The 25,729-nt window shown below is 36.7% G+C and overlaps 2 protein-coding genes across 2 annotated transcripts in view; one reads left to right on the top strand and one right to left on the bottom strand.

The window, feature by feature from the left end:
- Positions 1-17,480, top strand: part of ECHDC1 (ethylmalonyl-CoA decarboxylase 1) — a 42,887-nt gene extending 25,407 nt beyond the window's left edge. The window contains exons 4-5 of the mRNA XM_007946607.2: positions 896-976; positions 17,072-17,480. Coding sequence (XP_007944798.2) covers positions 896-976; positions 17,072-17,480 — 490 coding nt within the window. The remainder of the gene's footprint in view (positions 1-895; positions 977-17,071) is intronic.
- A 2,012-nt stretch (positions 17,481-19,492) lies between these two features.
- RNF146 (ring finger protein 146) lies at positions 19,493-20,569 on the bottom strand. Its single transcript, XM_007946597.2, has one exon. The coding sequence runs from the start codon at positions 20,567-20,569 to the stop codon at positions 19,493-19,495; it is 1,077 nt and encodes a 358-aa protein (XP_007944788.1).
- Positions 20,570-25,729: the final 5,160 nt, after the last annotated feature.

Raw genomic sequence — 25,729 nt, 5'->3', positions numbered from 1 at the left:
CAATCCTACTTCCGTAGTGATACTGCCTCGGAAACCCAAGGAGGGGTCGCTATGAGTCGGGGCCGACTCGACGGCACATAACAACAACAACAAGGAAAATGGATTCACTTTGTGATTTAGGTGAAGAAGAAAAGGGAAAACTTGATATTTGGCCCATCATTCATGCTTTTGAGGTTATAAACTATGACATGCTTGGGATGCTTAGTTTCCCACTTCTGTGTTCCAAATGTAGACAAAGTAGAAATCACAAGAACCACTGAAATGTAAGTCATAGAAGTCATTTTTAAAAGAAAATAATTCTTTCTATTTGGGAGCAGTGTGTGTTGAGAACTTTTCAATTACTTTAGGCCTCCAGCTTTGCATTTTGGTTAGTGCCTACAAAATTTGTTACTTTATAACACATTTTAGATTTACATTTTAATGTTTACATATGCCTGCAAAATGGGCCTTTTTCTAACAGGAAAAGTAAGAGATTTATTTTTAGCACAGAACCATTCTTTTTATTAGCTTATGGATCATTTCAGGGAATACTGAAAAGATTTTTGATAGGAGCCTTCATAATAACAGTTTTGTAGCTCAGTCTTCTGTCGTATTTCGTTTCATTATTTGGAAGACAGTTACATTGTGGCTATAGTTTTAAAATTATGCAATGATTTGGAGAGGCATTTTGGTAAACTTAGTTGGCATATAGTATGAATTACTTTGTCTTCAGTCATACTGGTCTTTTTCTTCATGGTGCCGTCTCAGGATTCCACTGATTTGACTTGTGTTTGTTATAAACACTGTGCAGTAATTTCATTTTCTGCTGCATTTTAAATTCTTTTATAACATTTGTAAATTAATATTGAAGTTAAAAATCCTAACTCATTTTTTTCCCCTTTTTTTCAATACATAGACTTCCTTTAGTAAGTGTTGCACTGGTTCAAGGACGAGCATTGGGTGGAGGAGCAGAAGTCACTACAGCATGTGATTTCAGGTACAATGAAAATTGCATTATTCCTTATACAAATATAATTAATATATGCTTCAATTTAGTTTTTGAGTGAAAACCAATAATTTCCTTATTTCTAAACAGGGTAACCAGTTAGTGAAGACTTTTGTCATTAAAATAGATAGTTTCAGTCAGTCTGGTATGACAACTCTCCTATTATATTATTACTATGCATTTCAAAAATTAATAAAATTATTTTGAATAAATTAAAGCCATACTAGCAAAACCTCTGGGCATAGAAGCTAAAGAAATGTATGAAACTTTAGGATCCAAAAGAATTATGTAAGAAAAGTAAACAACAAAAAGAATGTCAAGAGAACTGCTGCAGCTGAACTCTTACCAGTAAAAAGTTTTCTGAGATCCGTTTCATATCTTTACTTGATTTGTAGTAAGTTTGTGGGACTTTTCAGCAGATGAGGGAATAAAGTTAGAGAAAGTTTTTTGGAACCAATAGACTTTGAATCCCTATAATCCTTGTTAATGTTGGGTAGCTATCCTGTACAGGAGTGACATTTTGTAGAATCTAAAGCTTTATATGTACTCGAAACTGCTTTCTTGCTACCTCAGTTCTAATAAAACCATTATAGTTCTCTTTGATCTGTAGAGGCTCACATACTTGAGCCTCTTTATAACCTGAAAGGTATTATATAATAGTGTAATTGGAGACAAAATGGCAAAACAGTAAGGAACATTGGAGTTAGATAGGTTCGTTCCCAGTTTGCCACTTCTGCCTGTTTGATTTTGAGCAAGTAATTATTTCATTTCTGTAAGTCTCAGTTTCTTTATCTGTGAAGAGGAACTCTCTTCCTTAAATGTATTATTGTTACTGTGTGCCATCAATAGATTCCAACTCACAGTGACCCTATATGACAGAGTACAAACTATCCCACAGGGTCTCCTAGGCTGTAACCTTTATGAGAATAGATCTTCAGGTGTTTTCTCCTGTGGAACAGCTCATGGGTTTAAACTACCCACCTTTTGGTTTGTAGCTGAGTTCTTAACCATCACCACCAGGATGCTTAATTCTTTGTAGACCGATTGAAACGAGATACTGCTTATAGCAGTTTTAACATAATGCTTAACCTAACGTATAATATTGCCTAGAGTCTTAAGATTTCCTTTTATTTTTCTCTCATTTGTAGAAATGCCAGTATGGTTATGTCTGGCATTGGTTCTCACTTCCTCTGAGATGCTTCGCAACCTTAACGGTAACCCTGTCATTATACAATTGATCCTGGCAACATAAGTTTGGCATATACACTAGAAACCAAAAATCTGAACCACTGCCATTGAGTCAATTCCAACTCATTGCAGCTCTTTAGAACAAAGTAGTACTGCCCTCTAGTATTTCTAAGGCTGTAAATCTTTACAGATGCAGACTGTCTCCTGTTTTTTCCACTGACTGGCTGGTAGGTTTGAACTGTTGACCTTTTTGTTAGCAGCTGAATACTTTAACCACTACATCATCAGAGCTCCTAATGAAATATACACTAAGAGTAGACTTGCAGTGTTTAAAATTTGACTTTCCATTTCAGACACTAAGGAGAAAAGTCATTCTGCTCTGACACGTAGTGCTCGGGACTAGGGGAAAAACCATGGACCCAAGGATTGTTCAGCTCTTTAGTTCCCATTCAGCTCTGTTTCTTTGAATCATGTAAAGTATATAAGCCAATTCTTGTATTCTATACTATACAAAAATCTTACAAAAATGGTTATGAAAATATAAAAGATACCTGTTAGAAAAAGGAAGATCTAAAATCAGGGATACTAAAAGATGATTATTATTTAATCAGAGACTTTTCTTCCAATCTTTATGTTAATAATTTTTTGAAATTAGGGTTATTAAAGTATAATTTACATAGAATGAAATGTACCCATTTTAATTGTTTAATGTGAGTGAATTTTGATGAATGTAAACACCATTATAGTTACCGCTACATCAAGATGTGGCATACTTTTATCATTCCAGTATGTTTGCATATACCCCTTCCCAGTCAGTGCCACCCCTAGCCCAAGGCAACCACTGATCATTTTTTCTAAATTAGATTTGTTTTTTGTTTTAAGATTTGTATAAATAGAATCGTATAGTGTATACTTTATTGTGTCTGGCTTTTTTAATTCCATGAGATTCTTCTGTGTCTTGTTTTAGTTTTATAGTCAGCCTGGAAATCAGGTAGTATGGATGCTCTAACTTTGTTCTTTTAGCCAATGGTCTACTTCTAGCAATAAGAACAAATAAACTACAACTATATGCAACAATATGGATGAATCTAGGAAGCATAGTGTTGAGCAAAAGATGCCAGACACACAAGAATATCATGCTGTATGATTCCATTTATATATAGTGTAAAAATAGGCAGTATTAATCTTTGTAGCATCACAATAAATGGAGAGAAGATTGAGGTTGTCAAAGAATTCACATTGCTTGGTTCTACAATCGATGCCAACGGAAGCAGCAGTCAGGACATTAGATGACGTGTAGCATTGGGAAAGTCAACTGCGAAGGAACTGTTTCAGGTGCTGAGGAGCAAGGTTATCTCCTTGAGGACTAAGGTGTGTCTGACACAAGCCATGATATTTCCAGTCACCTCGTATGCATGTGAGAGCTGGACAATGAATAAGGAAGACCGAAGAAGACTTGATGCTTTTGAGTTGTGGTGCTGGTGAAGAATGCTGTAAGTACCATGGACTGCTAAAAGAACTAATAGATCTGTCCTGGAGGAAGTGCAGCCAGAATGCTCCTTGGAAGCAAGAATGGCCAGACTTCGTCTCACCTATTTTGGTCATGTTGTCAGAAGGGACCATTCCCTGGAGAAGGATGCCATGCTTGGTAGGGTGGAAGGTCGACGAAAGAGGGGGAGGCCTTCAAGGAGATGGATTGATACGGTGGCTTCGATGATGGACTCAAGTATAGCAGGGATTGTGGGGCTGGCGCGGGATCAGGCAGTGTTTCGTTCTGCTGTGCATGGGGTCTCTATGAGTCAGAAACAGAAGCGCTTAACAACAACAACAACATTAATCTTTGTTGACAGAAAACAGGATAGTGGTTATCCTCGGTGGGGAGGGGTTGGTAATGACTAGTAATTGGCACAAGAAGAGATAGTAATACTCTTTGTTTTGAGTTGGGTGCTAGTTCCATGAATGTGTTTAGTTTGTAAAACTTAACAAGCTGTACATTTTTCTGTTTTCTATACTATATTTCTGGGAGCTCTGGTAGCATAGTGCCTAAGGCACTTGACTGCTAACCAGAAAACCGGCAGTTCAAACCCACCAGCCACTCCTCGGAAGGAAGATGGGGCAATCTACTTCCATAGTGATACTGCCTCGGAAACCCAAGGAGGGGTCGCTATGAGTCAGGTCTGACTTGATGGTACATAACAACAACAACATACTGTATTTCTAGTAAGATTTTTTAAAAATTGTTATAATTATTTTTTGTAATATCAAGTTGTGTCTGTTTCATTTCTGTGATCAGAAGTTCATGAAGTATTTTAGTAGATCTGTTGTTAGGTGCCATCGAGTTAATTCTTACTCATGATGACCTTATGTACAACAGAATGAAACACTGCCAAGTCCTGTGCCATTCCCACAATCATTGCTATGTTTAAGCTCACTGTTGCAGCCATTGTATCAGTCCATCTCGTTGAGGGTCTTCATTTTTTTCGCTTCCACTCTGCCAAACATAATACCCCTCTCCAGGGACTACTCCCTCCTGATAACATGACCAGAGTATTAGAGGCAAAGTCTTGCCATCCTAGCTTCTAAGGAACATTGTGGCTGTATTTTATCCAAGTCAGATTTGTTTGTTCTTCTAGAAGGCCATTCAATATTCTTTGCCAACACCATAAATTCAAATGCGTCAATTCTTCTGTGGTCTTCCTTACTCATTGTCTAGCTTTTGTATACATATGAGCCATTTCAAAATACCATGACTTAGGTCAGGTGCACCTTAATTTTTAAAGGGACATCTTTGCTCTTTAAAAATTTAAAGAGGTCTTTTGCAGCAGATTTGCCCAGTGCAATATGTCATCTGATTTCTTGACTGCTGCTTCCGTGGGCGTTGATGGTGGATCCAAGTAAAATGAAATCTTGGATAGCTCAGTCTTTTCTCCATTTATTGCGAAGTTGCTTATTGGTCCAGTTGTGAGGTCTAGTTTCTTTATGTGGAAGTCTTTATGTTGAATCCATACTGAAGGCTGTAGTCTTTGATCTTCATCAGTAAGTGCTTCAGGTCCTCTTCACTTTCAGCAAGTAGGACTGTGTCATATCACAGGTTTTTAATGAATCTTCTCCAGTCCTGATGCTGCATTCTTCTTTATATAGTCTAGCTTCTTGGATTATTTGCTCAGCATAAATTGAATAAGTATGGTGAAATGATAAAACCCTGACACACTCTGTTCCTGATTTTAAACCATGCAGTGTGCCCTTATTCTATTTGAACAAATGGCTCTTGGTCGATGTACAGGTTCCTCATGAGCACAATTAAGTGTTCTGGAATTTCCATTCTTCTCAATGTTATCTATAATTTGTTTTGATCCACACAGTTAAATGCCTTTGCAAAGTCGATAAAGCAAGTAGACATCTTTTGGTATTCTCTGCTATCAGCCAAAATCCATCTGACATCAGCAGTGTCCCCCTCATTCCATATCCCCTTCTGTTTGAATTTGTTTGAATTTCTGGCAGTTCCCTGTCTATGTACTGTTACAACTGTTTTTGAATTATTTACAGTGAAATTTTACTTGCATGTTATATTAATGATATTGTTCGATAATTTCTATATGCTGTTCAATCACATGTCTTTGGGATGAGCATAGGTAGTCAACCTCTTTCAGTCAGTTGGCCAGGTTACTTGTCTTCTAAATTTCTTGGCATAGATGAGTGAGAAATAACAGTGTTGCAGCCGTTTGTTCTTCAAACATCTCGATTGGTATTCCTTCACTTCCTGGAGCCTATTTAGCCAATGCCTTCTGTGCAACTGAACTTAGTAGATATATGTAAGTCAAGAGGGTATGATATTTGCTAACGTTGAAAGGAAGATAACAGCACATATTTATAATACAGAAATACATGCATTACTAAGGTAAACATGTTTAAGGTTTTCAGCCGCTTGATAATTCCTTCACTTGTATTGTGATTGTGTAATCAAAGAGTGTATAGCTTAGATGCTTTAGAAGTATATCGCTGTGTAGGGCATGGTTAAAAAAAATGAAAATAGCTCAATAAACTATACTTTAGATTATTCAGACTTGACAAAGATGACATTTTGTCATAATGAGAATAGTGCTCATTTCTACTTCTCCCAAAACAAATAAACAAGGCCCTGAATTCTAGAGCTACTTTTACCAAAGCAAGAAATAAATTGTTAACATCTTTCTTGGACCACAAAGAAATACAAAGTTGTAGCCTGGAGACCTCTTTCAAGAAGAAGGAGGGTGGTAGCCTAGTTCAGGCAACCGAAGTGTACTGGATCAAAGTGTACTGGAGTGTTTTACGGACTTTGTCCTAGTGCTTATTCTTTCCAAAACCCATCTTAAGAAAATATTCAGGATTGTAGACAATACTATGACATCATGCTTAGTATTTGTAATATAAAAGGGTTTCTCTTTTAAGAGCAAAAAATTGGGAGTAAATCTCCAAACCTAGGGAATAGTTCAATTAGGGTCGCTACATAAGGGAAGGAATTCTCAGTGAATAGTTAATGATGTGGAAATACCTCACAATTTTTAAAAGTTAATATTTATATAGAAAATATATATGTTTAGAAACATCTTTAGCTATAGGAAAGAAATACAGCAAAATGTTAATAATAGTCATCTTTCTATAGGAAAGAATTGCCAGGAATTTTATTTTCTTTATATTTTCTCTTTGTGTTCTCTAATCTTTCTGCAATAAATATATGTGATTTTTAAAAATGATTTTTTTATTATAATGGAATACATGTAAGAACACAAATCATTTAATTTCTACATGTACCTTCAGTGATACGTTATTCAAGTTATGGAACCATTCACAGTCTCTTTCCAAATTATCTCACTATGATTAACATACCTTCAGTGCACTTTAAACAAACCCTTTTGGCAACCACTGGCAACTAAAATTCTGTTAAGTAGTAATTACTTTCAGTTTCTCTATATTATTTTATGTAAGTGATATCATATAGTATTTGTCCTTTTGTAACTGATTTATTTTGCTGAACACAATGTTATTTAAGGAGCTCTGGTGGCACACTGCCTAAGGCATTTGAGTGCTAACCAGAAGGTAGGCAGTTCAAACTCACCAGCCACTCTGTGGAAGGAAGACTGGGCAATCTACTTCATAAAGATTACCGCTTTGGAAACCCAGTGGGGGTTGCTGTGAGTCAGAATCGACTCAATGGCAGTGGGTTTGGTTTTTTTTTTGGTTTGTTTTTGTTTTGGTAATGTTATTTAGATTCATCTGTGTTGTGATGTGCATCAGGACCTCATTTTGTGTTTGTGGCTGAGTAATACTCCATTGTATGTGTATACTACATTTTGCTTATCCATTGATCAGTTGATGTATATTTTGGTTATTTCCACCTCTTGGCTATTGTGACTAATGGTGTAGTGAACATTGATGTATATATGTCTGCTTATGTCATTGCTTTCAAGTCTTTTGCATATATACCTAAGAGTGGAATTTCTGGATCATATGGTAACTCACAGAATTACAGTTTGAGGAACCTTCGAACTGTTTTCCATGGTGGCTGTACCAACTTATTATTCCATTAGCAATGGATACGTGTTCATTTCTCCACAGCTTCACCAACACCGAGTGTTTTCTGGTTTTTTGATCATTGCTATTCTAATGGGGATGAGATAGTAACTAACTCACTGTAGTTTTGGTTTCTGTTTCCCTAATGGCTAATGGTGAGCTCTGATGGCTTAGTGCCTAAGACATTTGACTGCTAATCAGAAGGCTGGTGGTTCAAACCCCCCAGCCACTCCTTGGAAGGAAGATTTGGCAATCTACTTCTGTAGAGATGCTGCCTTGGAAACCCAAGGAGGGGTCGCTATGAGTCGATTCCACTCAATGGCAGTGAGTTTGGTTTGGTTTAACGGCTAACAGCTTTGGGCATGTTTTCAAATGGCTTATTGGCCATTTGAATATCCTCCTTGGTGAAATACCTGTTTAAGTCCTTTACCCATTTTTTGTTTGGATTGTTTATCTCTTTTTGTTGTTGTTAAGTTGTAGAAGTATTTTATAAATTTGAGTATTAGACTTCTGTCAGTTATATGGTTCCCAAAAATTTTCTCCCCTTTTCTTTTTCTTTTAAGTCATTTGATGCACAGAAATATTTAATTTTTATGAGGGTAGCACAGTGCCTAAGGTATCTGACTGCTAACCAGAAGGTTGGTGGTTCAAACCCACCAGCTGCTCCATAGAAGCAAGACTGGGTAGTCTACTTCTGTAAAGATTTACTGCCTTGGAAACCCAGTGGGGGTCGCTATGAGTCGGAATCGACTGATGGCAGTGGGTTTGTTTGGTTTTTATTTATCCATATTGTCTTTTGCTACTTGATAACCATCATTAAAACATAGATCTCACATTTTCATCCCTACATTTTGTTCTATGAAATTTTTGGTTTAATTTTTCAAATTAAGATTCTTAATCCATTTGAATTGGATTTTGTGTATAGTGTAAGGGTTAAGTCCTGGTTCATTATTTTGCATGTGGATAACCAGTTTTCCCAGCACCATTTATTAAAGAGACTCTTCCTTCCCCATTGGGTAACTTAGCACCCTTGTTGAAAATCAGTTAACAATACATATATGGATTTTTTTCTGGGCTCTCAATTCTGTTCCATTGATTTATATGTCTACTATTATTCCAGTACCAGGCTGTTTTAATTACTGTAGCTTTGTAGTATGTTTAAAGTCAGGCAGTTTGTCCTCTTACTTTATCTTTCTTCTTTAGGATTGCTTTAGCTATTCAGGGAATCTGCCCTTCTCTCTAGATGTGAGTGTTTGTTTTTCCATTTCTGTCAAGAAGGCTGTTAGAATTTTGATGAGGATTGCAGTGAATTTGTAGATTGCTTTATGTAGTATTGCCATCTTAACTATATTAAGCCTTTCATTCCACAAACATGGAAGGTCCTTCCATTTATTTAGGTTTTCCTTGATTTATTTAGCAGTGTTTCACAGTTTATGTAAACAACTTGTTTACCTTTCTGGTTAAATTTATTCCTAGGTATTTTATTTTTTTAGATGCTGTTGTAAATTGTAATGTTTCCTTAATTGCCTTTTACTCTTTCAGAGTGCTGATGTATAGAAACCCTCCGGCCTTTTGGTTCAATTTATTTATTCTAATAGCTTTCTTACAGATTCTTTGGGATTTCTTTGTATAGAGTCATGTCATCTGCAAAAAGGGGTTATTTTACTTATTCCTTCCTGATTTGGATACCTTTTATTATTATTTTTTCTAGTCTAATTGCTCTGGCTAGGACTTCCAGTGTGATGTTGAATAGTAGTGGTAAGGGTGGCCATCCCTGCCTTGTTCCTAATCCTAATGGGGTAGTCCCCATATACTTGTTTTCTTGCTTTCTCTAGCAGTGTTCCTCCTACTAGTAACATCTGACATTTCTGTGGCATATGTGTTAAAATTGATGAACCAATATTGATACATTATTATAAACTGAAGTCCATAGTTACATTAGGGTTCACTCTGTGTTATATCCTCTTACAAGTTTTGATAGATAGATTTTTAAAATCATGTCTGTAAGAACTACTGTACTTTGTTGGTACTTTCAAAATACATATAAAGGAAAACAGTGATTTTGCAGAAACATTTGGTGCTATGATTGATGAACTTGAAAAAGAAATTTTATGTACAACTTCATGTTCATGTAGTATTTGTGTAGTTCCACTAATACTCAAGTAGGCAGAATTACATCATGAATGTGTTATTGAACACTGCCCATGATTTCTGCTTAATCACATTTGTCATATGATACCAAACTTTAAAGAAAAGTAGAAAAACAAAATTGAGTACCTCGAATTATCCAGAGGAAACCCCATTATAGTGAGATTTTCATTTAGTAATGGAATCACAGATGAAGATAGTTTAATAATCTTAATGTCCTGTTGAAGAATCATCTGATGGGTTAATTTCTAATGTAAAATTACTTGCTAAAGTAATATGGATAATTTAAGATCAATGGAATACTGGACATAACACTGAGATAATGTTACATGTTGGTCTCATTTCTGAACTCTGTGCAAACTGTATTATTTGTTTAATATATAGAATATTTAGCAAAAGCTGAAATAAGAATGGAAATAATTCTTATAAACTTTAGAATATTAGTTGCCACTGGGAGGGAAGGAAGAGAATGCAGGGAAAGAGATGAGGATAGAGAGATTTAAGAAATACATACAACAAAATATTAACATCTCTTAAACTTGGGTAGTAGGTACATAAGTATATTATTATTTTCTGTGTATTTTTAAAATTTGATAATTAGAAAGAGTTCTTAACAATACATTAGCTTCACCAATGAGGATATATACTTCTCTTCTTTTTCACCATTCCCAACCCATGACTTCCCCTTTGAAGTTGACACTGACACCTCGCAACCCTATAGAACAGAGGAGAACTGCCCCATAGGGTTTCCAAGGCTGTAATCCTTTATGGAAGCAGACTGCCTCATCTTTCTCCCAGGGAGCAGTTGAGTGGTTTAAGCGCTGCACCACCACAGCTCCTTTTTTTTTTTTATGTTTAGTTATACCTTAATTATATTCCTAGACTATGCTGTTCTTTAAAATAACAGCAGGGGCGCATCATGCCTTTATATTCTGATTTTATTAGTTTATATTGGAAGGAAAAAAATGTCTTTGTGGTTCTAGAACTACACAGGTTAATGTCTACACTTAGCTAATTTGAGTTTTTCATTATTTTTTTAATCAAAGACACTCACCCACCCCACTGAATCTTTACTTACTAACAATTCAAACAGTGAGACAAAAGGAATCCTTGAATAGTTAGCCAAAGTTATCCAGGTGGTAGAAAGATGGGAAAGGGTGGTGATGGGAGCTAGTTGTGGTAGTGCTGTAGGAAAAATAGGTGTGGTGGTGGGATGAGGAGCAGAAAGACCACAGCACAAACAGAATGACAATTATGCTTAACATTGTATATGTTTTCCATTGAGGCTTTAGGTGGTGTGATAGGCAGAATAATGCCTCCTCCCCAAATATGTCTATGTCCAATGCCCCACAATCTGTTAATATGTTACATTAACATGTGGCAAGATGGATCTTAAAGTTCTGAGCCTTAAAATAAGGATGTTATCCTGGATTATCTGTGTAGGGCCCAGTCTAATCACATGAGCCTTTAAAGGCAAAGAGATGTGGCCAGAGGGGAAGTCAGCGTGATTTGAAGCAGGAGGATGACTCACCCCACCATTCCTGGCTTTGTAGAAAGGAGAGCACAAGCCAGGGAATGTGGGCAGTCCCCAGAACATGAAAACACACCTGGTTGAAAGCCAGCAAAGAAAGAGGTACCTCATCCTAGAACCACAGGAAACTGAATGTTGTCAACAAAATGAATTAGCTTAGAAGTGGATTAATGCCCAGAGCCCCCCAAAAAGGCAGACAGTCTTGCAGACACCTTGATTGCAGTCTTGTAAGGGTCTAACCAGAAGACCTAGCTGAGTCATACTATACTCAGACTTCTGACCTACAAAATTGTGAGATAAGTGAGTGTTATTTTAAGCAGTTGCTTGTGGTAATTTTTTTACAGCAGAATTAGAAAACTAATACATGTATTGATATTTAAAAAATAATTTTTATTTTCTGATTATAAAAATGTAGTATGTGCTCATTCTAATGAATGTGAATTATGTTCGGATTTTGTTAAAATGGATATTCTTATCTGATAGGTCTGTGCTAGGGCCTGAGATGATGAAGTTGCTTGTCCATGAACCACATATTGAGTAGCAAAGTTCTAGAATATTTAACAGATACAAAAAATTGTAGAGTAAAAAATTTAAATGACCACAATCCAAGATAAATGATACTAACATTTTGCTATGCTTGCTTCATGTATTTTTAATAGATAAATTTTCTATTTTTTACAAAATTGGTATTGTGATACATAATTGATAGTGGCATTACATATACTGTAAAAACATGAATTCAATAAGTATAAAATATCAATATGGGTATACTGTAATCACCTTTGGCTGTTTCTAATTTTTCTCACAATTGACTCCTTGGCAACTTTTTTTTAAAATGGTTAATGCTGTAATAACTATCTTATGCATAAGGCTTTGTCCACATGTATTTCCTTAGAGTACTCCTGTAAGTAGTATAAGTACTACTTAAGTATCTTTAAAGAGTATGAACATATTGAGAACTTTCGAGACATGTCCCACTAGTTATATGTATCTGTTTGATAGCATCTTTTCTTAAATTGAGTGTCATATTTTAAAAGATCTTTTTGATAGAAATTATATATCATTTTAATTTGTGTTTTTAAAGATTTTTGATGAGTCATTTTCTTATCTTCCATTGATTGGGGGCATATTTGTGTGTGAATTGTCTGCATTTCCTTTGGCTGTTTTTCTTCTAGAGTATCAAGGATTTATTGCTGGAATGAAACACATTATTCCTCTAGCCTCCTAGTGAAACAATTCTCAGCTCTGCAGTTTAGAGCCTGTCTGTCTAATTTATTTCCAATTTTTAATATTGTTTTCATGAATATAAATAACCCTTTGCCCAAAGTATTAACATTTCCAGATACTACCCATTAGTCAAAATACGTTACAAAGAAAAGGAGCTGTAAGCATGCTTGTGCCAAGGGAGCTTATTGTAGGTAACTCTTAATGATACTGACATAATAAAACAGCACGTATGCACACACACACACACACTCATGCACACGCACAAATAAATGCATATCCTGTGCACAAAGATGCATATCCCAGAGTCATTAAAGAACTAAGGCCGTTTTTGACTTGGGGGATTGGTCATGCTCGGATTACTGAGTATTAACATCAGACTTGAAAATCACAAATATTTCCTCCTCCCTTCCACCACCATACAAAAATATAAATATTTTCCTTCACCCCACCATTAACTTTCGTACTCAAGTAGTTTCTTTGCATAAAGTGGATGGAGCCTCATGAGAGGCCATTCATTTGAGAGTACGAAATCAAAGATGAGATTATGGGGAGAATCTTTGGGTTCTTTCCTTCCATTTCCCATAATGTGATATGATGGCAGAGAGAAAGCGAGAGGGAGGGGATGCCAAGAGTGTACTTGTGGGAAAAAAATGTTTATGTTCAAAGTGTAATTTTAAGGGATTGTGGTCAGAGATGCTGTTGCTAAGAAGATACTTTTATATACAGTATTTGCTGTCAGCACAGTGTGCTTTGTTGACTCTTACCATGCAGTTTAAAAGGACTCAGTTTCTGGCCCTAAACTAAATCTGATTTAAAATTTAATTCCAAACTTTTAAATTTATGACATCCTCTTAGTGTTGTATGGTGGTGTAGTGCCTAAGGCATATTTGACTGCTAACCAGAAGGCTGGCAGTTAAAACCCACCAGCCGCTCCTCAGAAGGAAGGTTGGGCAATCTACTTCTGTAGAGATACTGCCTCGGAAACCCAAGGAGAGGTCACAGTGAGTCGGAATCGACTCGATGGCAGTGAGTTTGGTTCGGTTATTAGTACTGAAATTTGTAGCATCAATATTTTCTTTCAAATTTTAAGATATGTATACTTTTACTTAAATATATTGCATAATTCTTAAAATAATCTTAGAGAGGGATATGTGCTTATCTGAACACCGTATTATTTCTACCTTTATTTGGAAAGATCAAAGTTACATATATTTTGTAAATCAATATATATTAAATGTATATCAGGGCACAATCAAGCCCTAGGCATGAGATTTATAAAGGATGGATGTCAGAGTCTGATCACACCAGGTATTTTCATAAAGATTACCTCAGGATTCATAAGAGTTCTAAAGGTAAGTTTCAAAAGGCATACCTCACCATACATAATAGCAAAGGAAAGTAACACATGGTAGAAAGAGGATGATGAAGGTAGTTCTTTACAAAGAATTCCAGATATTAATATGCTCACATAATTACTTCTCTTGTCATGATCTCATCTATATTATTCCAACATTTAGGAATTTAACCAATGTTAATGTTTAGCTTTCTAAATAAATTTCTTCCTGAAGTCATTTCTTTTTTCTCTATTGTAAACATGAGGCAACATCAGTATCAATTCTGGATGTAATTTAGAATAGTAACATTTCTTTCTGTGAAAAGATTTTTAGGATTGGGTTCATTATTAACCATATTTGTATCTCCAGGGTTGTTAGACATTTCTGTAACTTCTGTTCACTTTATTATTGACATTGTTTTCTGTTTATTACAAGGCAGTACTCTTCTCATAATTTTGGGACAGATTCATATTCTTAGACTCTTGTTTCTCTTCCCTCCAATTTCAAAACTATTAATTGAAAACTATTTCTATGGAAGTTTGCCGTTAGGAGCAGTTATTCACAGTCGAGGAAATTCACAGCTGTGGAGAAAAAGTTCTTTCACAGTGTGTTGGTAAATAGGCTTTTGTGAGAATCCTCCATTGGCCTATTTTTCCTGATTAAAGAATAAGAATCTATTGTTTTTCTTGGTGCTAATGGAACCAAACCACCTGCAGTTGAATATTTAACATGTTGGAAAGCTAAACTCAATTAACATCTATTTTTTCAGAGATGACATTTGGTTGAAATTAGAGGTTTTGACATAATGAAAGCTTCTGATTAAAGCATGCAATTCCAGTAAACTGATTGGCAGCATTCCCTAAACAGTATAGCCTTGCTCAGTCTGTTGATAGAAACAAGTACTGAACTGGCAAATGTAAAGCCTGTTGCTGTGCCCTCCAGTTTCTGCTAACGCCCCTTTACTGTTTAACTTGGTATTTATTATCAATACCTTCTTCACAGAAAGCTCTGGTTTGCAGTGGTTAAAGGATATGCACTCTAACCAAAAGCTCGGTGGTGGTTCAGGAGAAAGGCACAGTCTGCTTCCATAAAGATTTACAGCCTTGGAAACCCAACAGGGGGGCAGTTCTGCTCTGTCCTATAGAGTCGCTATGAGTTGGAATCGACTAAGTGCCACTGGGCTGTTGGGTTTTTTTTTTTTTTTAATTTTATTAAAAATCCGAAGATTTGGGTAAAATGATCCCTTGCTATAGGAAATCACTAATTGTATCAACTGTATGGGGAGCAGGGAAGAGGGTACAGAACAGGGATTAAAAGCACACATTCTGAAAGTGAACTGCCTGGGTTCAAATCTTGGCTCTGTCATATGCTGTGTGGCCTTGAGTGACTTATTTAACCTTTATTTCCCCATTTGTCAAAGGAGGAGAATAAATAGTACTTTACTCACCTCATAGGATTAAGGATTGTTGTTTGTTGGGTGCCATCGAATTTGCTGACTTACAGTGACAACAGATGAAACACGGCCTGGTCCTATGCCAGCCGGATAATCATTGCTATACCTGAGCCCACTGTTGAGGGTTTCAGGGCTATTCATCAAGTTTTCCAGCAACATATCGGTGTTTCACTGCTATTCATAGGGTTTTCACTGGCCAATACTTTGAGAAATGGATGGCCCTTTCGAAACTTCTTCTGAGTCTTAAGTATGGAAGTTCCACTGAAACCTGTCCACCATGACTGACCCTGCTGGTATTGGAAATACTGGTGGAATAGCCTCCAGCCTCACAGCAAAACACAAGCCACCACAGTGCAACAAACTGACAGACAAGTGGTGGGGATTAAGAATTAGCTGACATCTATATAAAGTTCCTTAAACAACTGGTATTTAAAAATATACAAACCTAAACCCATTGCCATTGAGTCAATTCTGATCCATAGCAACTCTATCCAAACAAAAAACCAAACTCACTGCCATTGAGTCGGATCCAACTCATAGCAACCCCTCCTTGGGCTTCTGAGGTGGTATCTCTCCTTCCATGGAGTGGCTGACAGGTTTGAACCACCAGCTCTCTGGTTAGCAACTCTATAGGACAGAGTAGAACTGCCCCTCTGGGTTTCCAAGGCTGAAAATCTTTATGGAAGCAGACTTCTTTATGGAAGCTCCTGTGGAGAAGCTGGTGGGTTCAAACCTCCAACCTATCTGCTAGCAGCTGAGTGCTTTAACCACTGCACCACCAGAGCTTCTTAACAACTGGCATAAGTGCTATTAAATGCTAGTCTTCACAGATCAACCTTGCAAAACAAGTCATATGCTTAACCTTCTCTAAATAGCTTCACAATTTTGTTTAAAAAAGAAAACTACTTGCAATTCTCTCTTCTTGGAATTTTCCCCCATCTCTGCATGATTCACTCCCTCAGGTAGCTGCTCACACATTCAGAGGCCTTCACTAAAATAGCACACCCCAACACACCTATTACTCTTCATTTCCTTGCTTCACTTTTTACAGTGCCATCACCACTGGCATATTGGTTGGTGCCTTTCTCTCCCAAATGTAAACTCCTGAGTGAAGGAGCTTTATTTAGATTATTTCTGCAGTCCCCAGCACCTATGCATTTCACATTGGAAGAGCCTGATAAGTATTTTCTGGAAAGATGGACAGATGCTGGACTAAAAAGCAAAATCTCTTTTTTTCTGAGGACTATGAGGACATTAATTTGCTATGCATTGTTTTTTAATGGCATGTACTTAACATTTCCATACTCCTATGTTTTCATTTAAGCCAGGTATTCTGAAAATTAGGCCAGCACTCATTTGAAAAAGATACGCTTTACAAAGAAACTTACAAGACTACATTCTAATGTAAAGTATAAGGAAGCAAAACAAAAATGTTGACATTGTTTTCAAAGATTCTAAGTAAATCTATGTAGTAAATTTTAGAACAGCCAGATTTTTCAAACATTATTTTAGCATAATGTATCTACCTACAGAGATCTCTGGTTTCAGATTAGACCATGAATGGGTGGGTAATGTTATGACTGAAGTGTGTATGTATGTTTGTATATGGGTAAGTGGTTGAAATCAGTTTTTCTCCTCCTTCCCCTCTTTTGCAGGTTAATGACTCCAGAGAGTGAAATCAGATTTGTCCATAAGGAGATGGGTATAATACCAAGCTGGGGTGGCACTACCCGGCTGGTTGAAATAATCGGCAGTAGACAAACTCTCAAAGTATTAACGGGGGCCCTCAAACTGGATTCCCAAAAAGCTTTAAACATAGGAATGGTCGACGACATCTTGAAGTCTTCAGATGAAACTCAGTGTCTACAAGAGGCACAAGAATGGCTACAGCAGTTTATCAGCGGGCCACCAGAAGTAATTAAAACTTTGAAAAAGTCTGTTGCTTCAGTCAAAGAGCTATGTTTAGAGGAGGCATTACAGACTGAAAGAGATCTTTTAGGAACAGTGTGGGGTGGACCTGCAAATTTAGAGGCGATTACTAGGAAAGGAAAATTTAATAAATAGTTTTAAAAAATATGTATAAAAGTTAAATACCAGAATTACTTTGAAAGCTGCCACTAGTACTCAAATTTGTTTCAAATTATGTTTTTAATAACTGAACTCTGGCTTAGTTTTCAGTCTTTTTGTGTACTTACCAAGTAATTTGGAACATACTAAAATATACAACACTTAGGTTAAAAAATTGTGGCTGTCAGTTCTAACATACTTCTAGTGATTCTTAGCCTGTATCCAAAAATCATTTTTAAAAAGGAGTAATCTGTATACAAAATCAATATTTCCAGGGTTATTTTCCAAAAAGTCTTTGCCCTGTCTTACTTACAAAAATAAATGTGAGTGAACTTGCAGTTAAAAACAATTAATGCAACACTTCCTTGCTTATCATGAGTTATTAAAAAGTGCCAAATAAAAGTGGATTTTGTGGTTCACAACATTTTGTGTAAAGAGAATTTGTATCCACTAATGGGGAGCTCTGGTAGCATAGTGGCTAAAGCATTTGACTGCTAACCAGAAGGCTGGCGGTTCAAACCCACCAGCCACTCCTCGGAAGGAAGGTTGGGCAATCCTACTTCCATAGTGATACTGCCTCGGAAACCCAAGGAGGGGTCGCTGTGAGTCGGGGCCGACTTGACGGCACACAATAACAACAACGGGGAGCTCTGGTAGCATAGTGGCTAAGACACTTGCCTGCTAACCAGATGGCTGGCGGTTCAAACCCACCAGCCACTCCTCAGAAGGAAGGTTGGGCAATCCTACTTCCATAGTGATACTGCCTTGGAAACCCAAGGGGAGGGGTCCTTATGAGTCGGGTTGACTCGACGGCACATAACAACAACAACAACAATGGTGTTTTGGGAGCTCTGGTAGCGTATGCCTAAGGCACCTGACTGCTAACCAGAAGGCTGGCAGTTCAAACCCACCAGCCACTCCTTGGAAGGAAGATGGGGCAATCTACTTCTGTAGTGATGCTGCCTCAGAAACCCAAGGAGGGGTCGCTATGAGTCGGGTACCGCTCGATGGCACATAACAACAACAACAATGGTGTTTTATATGTCTACCATTTATAGTATTAGGACCACTAAAAAAGACATGTAAGGAAAATGTAAAACATTTCTGGTCTCTTAACATCAGCTTTGAAATTTCAGTCTGTCAGGCTTTACTTTTATTCCCATACATATTTATTCCACACACATTTGCCTGTACATTATGCTTAAATGTCCTGTATTATGAAACAAAACTTTTTTTTCTGAGGTGACTATTTGAACAGCACCAATTCAAACTACCACCTTTTTTAGAAACTTGACTAAAATGTCAAAATCTTTCTTTTCATCCATTTCCAGACCCAAACAAGAGACAACTTATTTTTGGTAAACCTTAATATTTATTAAATTATAAATTTTGTAGTCAAAACAAGAAATGTGATCAAGGGAAACCTCAAACTACAAGGACAAGACAGCAAAGCCTATGGAAAAACAATGAAGTGTGCTACAGAGAAGTTTCTGAAACTTACTAGCTGTTTTCTTTACATTTCCATTTCAGAAACTAGTATAAAATGTTGGTTATTCTATTTTAAAATTCCAAATTCACATCTATTCTCACATTAATAAGCTTCCTCCTCGTACTGATACCAAACATTTCATAGGCGCCAAATTTTAGTAATGTTTTTATGTCAATTCATGCAGAAAAATAAGACTCAATGCAAGAACCAGATGAAGACTGTTAATGCACACATAATATACATATACACTGGCCAAAAGAACTGAAGAAATTAAACAACTATAAAATAAACAGCTCAAGAAAACTGGGCTATTCCTAAACAGCTCTCAACTATTAACACCCAAATTCCTTACATTAAATAAATTTTTCAACAGACACATGTTAGACATTTTAATTACAGGGCTATCCTTCCCTACCCCTTCCCACCCCCACAATGCACTACTAGGGATGAGTATAATGCTACATGGGCAGAAATTTACAGAGAACCATTTCAACATTGAGCATGGGCTGAAGACTTTTACTTAAACTTCAGTTACTGTGCACTGTCCATCAGGCCTTCTAGATCTGACATTGACACTCACTGTTCCACCTCCTGCTACTGATCGATCAATCTCAGATCGATCTGATCGATCAGATACTGTCTGGTTTGCATTAGGAACCAAAAGTCTCTGTTGGGTCAAGGAGTGCTGTGCAGCAAGTGCAGATACATCTTCACTATCACTACTGGCATCTGATTCGGTTTCTTCAATGGAGGTATCTGTTGCTGGTACCCTGCCTGAAGGTGGTGATTCATGATCTTCTCCTTCCCCCCTATGACTCCTTTCAGCTATGCTGTCTCCACTGAGTTGTAAATGAGCAAAAGAGTCTTCCAGAGAAGTGCTTGCATCAGGGGATGGTGTTGCAGGGCTTGTTAACTGACCATCTACTGACGTTAGGGGCCTTACAGAAGACGACACTAGAGGCTGAACGGAAGTTCCACTCTGTGCAGATACACTGTCCGCTCCGTCGGCAGAGCTCTCTCTCGCTAGGTTTACAGTGTTAGAGTCACAGTCCAGCCTAAGTCCAGCTACTCCCTTCTTTGGTATATCTATTATATCCCGTTTAATCTTCCTGCGACGTCCATGTTCATTTCTCCTATATTGAACCATATTTTCAAGATCAGCAACATAAAGAAAACCAGCAATTAACATTTCAGTGCTCTTTTTACCTTTGGAAAAAGCATCTTCTAGCTCTCTACTAGTGCGCTCATCATACTGCCACCACCCATTTCTTCCTTCATAATACCATGCATATTCTCCATTTCCTCTACTTGCTGCCTTGAGTTCTTCAGGTGACAACAAGGTTGGCTTATCAAGGAAATCCTCAGGAATTTCTTGTCGACAAAGGGCACATCGTTTTCCAAGCCATGAAGCTCCCTTTACACACAGATAGCAGAAAACATGCTTACAAGGCAGACTGACTGGGTGAACACAGGTTTGCAGACAAATGGCACATTCAGGCACAGTCAGAGAAGGTGCAGTGTTAGAACAGGACTCATTTGTTTTCCTGTTTGTAGGAAGCATGTTTACTGAGTGATCAATTTCACCACAGCCAGCCATCCTAAAAAAAGAAACACAAAATGCACATAATATTAAAATTGTGTTTTAACTTTCTCAATACTTTAATCCAACAATTTACAAAACATTTTTAAAGCACTTGTGGGTAGTACTAAAGCACATACATGTCAAACAAAAAGTAAAACCAAGGTATAGATTTTAAATACACTATTTCTATGCAATCACAAAAGTCATAAAATAGAACTAAATGCAAAGATTTAAAAATACACAATTCCCTTTAGACTAATACTAAAATCAGTCTAGAAAGTACTTGGAGAAACAGAAAATGGCCAAAAGTGAGTCTGCTTACAATTACAGAAAAAAAACAATTTTGCAGCCTTGTAATTTCACAAATATTTAAAAATGTCATATATTAGTATTTTAGGTATTTGACAAGTAGACTGTATGAAATAAACACTGAAGCTGAAATCCTACCAATTCCCTATCTCTGTATAATTAAATAGTGATAAAACCAGTCATTTCTGACATACTTGACCATTCCCTCTCATAAAACACTCTTCTAAAGGACTTTTGTTGGTTGCCTTTTCAAAACTATTTGTTCATTTCACTCTACTTGCTAGATGATGTTATCTATATGCATGGTTTCAATTATTACCTAATATACAAATGATTTATGAATTAGTATCACCAGCTCAGACATCTCCTTTCAACCCTGCACTTGTATTTTTTTAAATTGTTATTTGAGTCAAAGTTTACAGAACACATTCACGTTCCCTACAGCAGCTCATATACGCTTTATCTTATGACACTGACCACAATTTCCCATAATGCAACAGCTCCCCTCCCCCTCCCACTTCTTCCCCATAGATACCTCTTCCCTGTGTCCTTCCCTCCATGCACTCCTGCTCCCTGTGCTGTCTCTCTGTGCATACATAGCCCTTCTATTCTTCCATGATTTTTCTCTCCAAGGAGTGTATCTACCTAATGTAAATGTTCACCTCATATGCTTGTCTTTTGTTTGGCTGGAAGCCATAGGAGTGGGTCCAACTGACGACCTGCAGGGCAGCTAGGGAGAGATGATAACTTAAGAAGAAAGTAAGTGTTACACAGTGAAGCCAATGCCAAAAAAGAAATCTAAAAAGTTGGGTCTTAGGCTCCCTTATTAAGCTCTGGTGGTACAGTGGTTAAGGCATTTGGCTACTAACCAAAAGGTCTGTGGTTCAAACCCACCAGCTGCTCTACATAAGGAAGATGAGGCAATTTACTTCTGTAAAGATTTACAGCTTTGGAAGCCCAATAGGCATTGTTAGTCATAATTGACTTGATGGCAGTAGGTTTGGTTTTTGGTCCACATACAATGCTAAGTATCAATGGACTGGATCTAAAGATGAATGCGATATACACATATTCACTGTAAAATAAGGAAAGACATATTCGAGTAAAAAGGCTGTGAAATGGATGTAAAGATCAGATTGCTGCTTAAAATGAATGGCAATCTCTGTGCCAGTTAATTCTGTCATTTTAAACAAAAAATATTTAGAATTTAATTTAGAATTTAACATTTAAAGGATCTGTGCTCTTTCCCAAGATCAAGCACTCAAAAATGGGTACACAGTTCATTTTAGTGGATGCAGAAAAGGCACTTAATGAAATCCCACACCTTTTCAAGATAAAAACCCTTGGTAAACTATGAATAAAAGGGGTAAGTATTTCTACATGATTATTATGCATTTATAAAAACCGAACAGCTAATATCACACTTAATGTTGAAATCTTTTTCCCTAAGATAGGAAACAAGACAAGGATGCCCACTTTCACCACTGCTATTCAATACTGTACTGGACGTCCTAGCCAGAGCAAACAGACAGAAAAAGGTGTCACAGGCAACCAAACAGGAAAAGAAGAAGTAAACCTATCTCTGTTTTCAACTGATGACATAATCCTATATATTCAAAATTCCAAAGCTACTAGAGTTAATAAACAAATTCAGCAAAGCTGCAGGGTACAACATCAATATGCACAAGTGAATTGTATTTTTATATCCCAGCAATAAACAATCCAAAAAGGATATAAAGAAAACAATTTCCTTTACCACAGGATCTAAAAGAATAAAATACCTAGTAATAAATTTAGCCAAGAAGGTTTACACACTGAAAACTACAAAACATTGCTACAAGAAATTAAAGAAGATCTAAATAAATGGAAAGACATTCATGTTCAATGACTAGAAAATACTGTTAACATGTTGATATTACCCAAAGCAATGTACAGATTCAACATAATCCCTACTAAAATTCCAACAGTTGTTTTCTTGCAAAAATGACAAGGAACAAATGACTCACATTTTCTGATTTTAAAACTTACTACCGAAGCTATAATAATCAAAACAGTATGATACTGGCATAAGGGCAGATACAGAAACCAAAAAACAAACCAAACCCATTGCAAATGAGTTGATTCTAACTCATAGCAACACTTTAGGATAGAAGAGAACCCCAAAAGGGTTCCAAGCCTATGAATCTTTTCAGGATCAAACTGTCACATCTTTTTCTCAGGGAGCAGCTGGAAGGTTTAAGCTACTGACCTTTCCATAAGCAGCCAATCACTGCACCACCAAGACTTTCAATTCTAATGGTCTAAATACCTATGGATTAGGCTATATGTCTATGGGTAGACATACAGACTCGTAAAACTGAAATTGAATGGAAAGCCCAGAAGTAAACCTATACCTCTATGGCCAAATGATTTTTTCAAGGATGCCAAATCCGTTCAGTGGGGAAGAGTCTCTTCAACAAAATGGTACTGGGACGAATGGATTTCCAAATGTAAAACTATGAAGTTGGTTGGACCCCTACCTCACACCATATACAAATATTAACTCTAAACTGATTCTATGACCTCAATATACGAACTCTTGTAAGAAAACATAGGAGTAACTCTACATGACCTTGAATCTGGTAATGGACTCTAAGGATAAGATAGTGGCAGCAAGAATAACAAAAGAAAAATAAAAGATAAATTAAAAAAAAGGAAACAAAACAAAAAAAACAAACTCACTGCTGTCAAGTCAGATCTGACTCACAGCAACCTCTCCTTGGGTTTCCGAGGTGGTATCACTATGGAAGTAGACTGCCCAACCTTCCTTCCGAGAAAAGAAATTAGACTTCATCAAAATTAACTTTTGTGACTCAAAGGACATTATCAAAGAAAGTGAAAAGATGACCCATAGAAAAGGAAAAAAAATACTTGCAAATCATATGACTGATAAAGGTTTAATATCCAGAATCAATAGAGGAACCTTACAATTAAAAAAAAAAAAAAAAAAAAAAATTACTTGCAAAAGACATAAAAGATATTTCTCCAAATGGCCAATAAGCACATGAAAAGATGGTCAAAAAGTCATTAGTTATTAGAGAACTGCAAATCAAAACCACAATGATACCATCTCATACCCACTAGAAGAGTTACCAAAAAAATAGAAAAAAACAAGTCCCTGGATGGATGTGGGCCAACTGGGACCCTCATTTATTGCTGGTGAGAATGTAAAATGGTGTCATTTATATGAAAAAACAGTTTAGTGATTCCTCTAAAACTTAAGCACAGAGTTACTATATAAGATGCAGCAATTCCACGTCTAGGATTTACGCAAAATAACTGAAAACAAAGCCTAAATCAAGTATCTGTACATCAACGTTCACAGCTGCATTATTCACTACAGCCAAAAGGTAGAAACGAGCCAAGTATCCATCACCAGATAAATCAATAAAGTGTATCTACACAATGAAATATTGTTGTTGTTATGTGCCATCGAGTCGGACCTGACTCATAGCGACCCCTCCTTGGGTTTCCGAGGCAGTATCACTACAGAAGTAGATTGCCCCATCTTCCTTCTGAGGAGTGGCTAGTGGGTTTGAACTGCCAGCCTTCTGGTTAGCAATCAAGTGCCTTAGCCACTATGCTAAACAATGAAATGTTATTCAGCTCTAAAAAGAAATGAATTACTGATACATGTAATGACAGGGATGAACCTTTAAAATCTTACACTAACTGAAATAAACCAGAGATAAAAGGACAAAAACTGTATGATTCTACTTACATGAAATTTCTAGAATAGGCAAATATATAGAGACAGGAAGTAGATTAGAGGTTAACAGGGTCTGGAGGGGAGGAAGAAATGAGTTATTGCTTAATGGCTATAGAGTTTCTGTAGGGGTGATAAAGTTTTAGAAATAGGTAGTAGTGGTATGGCTACACAATATTGTCAATGTAATTAATGCTACCAAATTGTACACGTAAATATGGTTAAAATGACAAACATATATTTTACTACAATTAACTTGGAAAAACAAATCTTAGTATTATTCCAAAAATGGCAAAAGAAAGAGTATTTCGATTGCTATTTGGCAAAAGACTCAGAATAGTTTTATCAGCCTCAGGTAATGGTAACAGGCCATGTATATTACTTTCAATTCCTCAAAAAACTATAACCAGCCACTTAATGTCCTGCTAAGGAGTCCCTGGATGGAGCGAACAGTTAAGTGGTCAACGACTAGCCAAATGGCTGCCAGTTCCAATGCACCCAGAGGCATCTTGAAAAACAGGCTTGGTGATATGCTTCCAAAAGGTCACAGCCTCAAATACCCTATGGAGCAGTTCTATTCTGCACCACGGGATTAGCGTGATTGGCAATATACTCAACAGCAATTAACAACAACAATGTCCCTATAAGAGGTTTTTTAAAAAAAAAAAAAAACTCACACATGTATCATGATTCTGGGAACTTGTTTTCTCATCAATAAACTGGCAATAATACATATTTTGACTTTAAATTACTGTGAAGCCATAATAACGTATAAATTAAAGCATAACATTGTATGCTTTAAAGTCTTCTCTACAATATCTAATGCCTGGTGATCATACAGAATACAAAAGATACTTACTTGTTAAATGAATTTAACTCTTCATTTTACTTTTTTGGGCAAAGGCTATGTACAGGTCAATCTTGGAAAAGAATACAACTCTGAGAATAGTTTTAAGGGGCTGGTGACGTAGATTTATTTCATCAGATCCCACTGTTACATCTAAAGCTCAGGATGACATTAAGCAATTGGTGACTGCGGTGTAGTAAATTACTTAGCGTGGCTTTTCTACCCATAAGTCTTTGTAAACTCCAAGGTGGGATTTGCTATGAGCAACTGAGGA

Source organism: Orycteropus afer, unplaced genomic scaffold (genome assembly GCF_000298275.1).
Source record: "Orycteropus afer afer isolate SDZICR_OR568_19922 unplaced genomic scaffold, OryAfe1.0 scaffold00167, whole genome shotgun sequence".
NCBI lineage: Eukaryota > Metazoa > Chordata > Mammalia > Tubulidentata > Orycteropodidae > Orycteropus > Orycteropus afer.
Note: the sequence above shows the minus strand (reverse complement) of the source record. Positions and strands in the feature narration are given on the sequence as shown.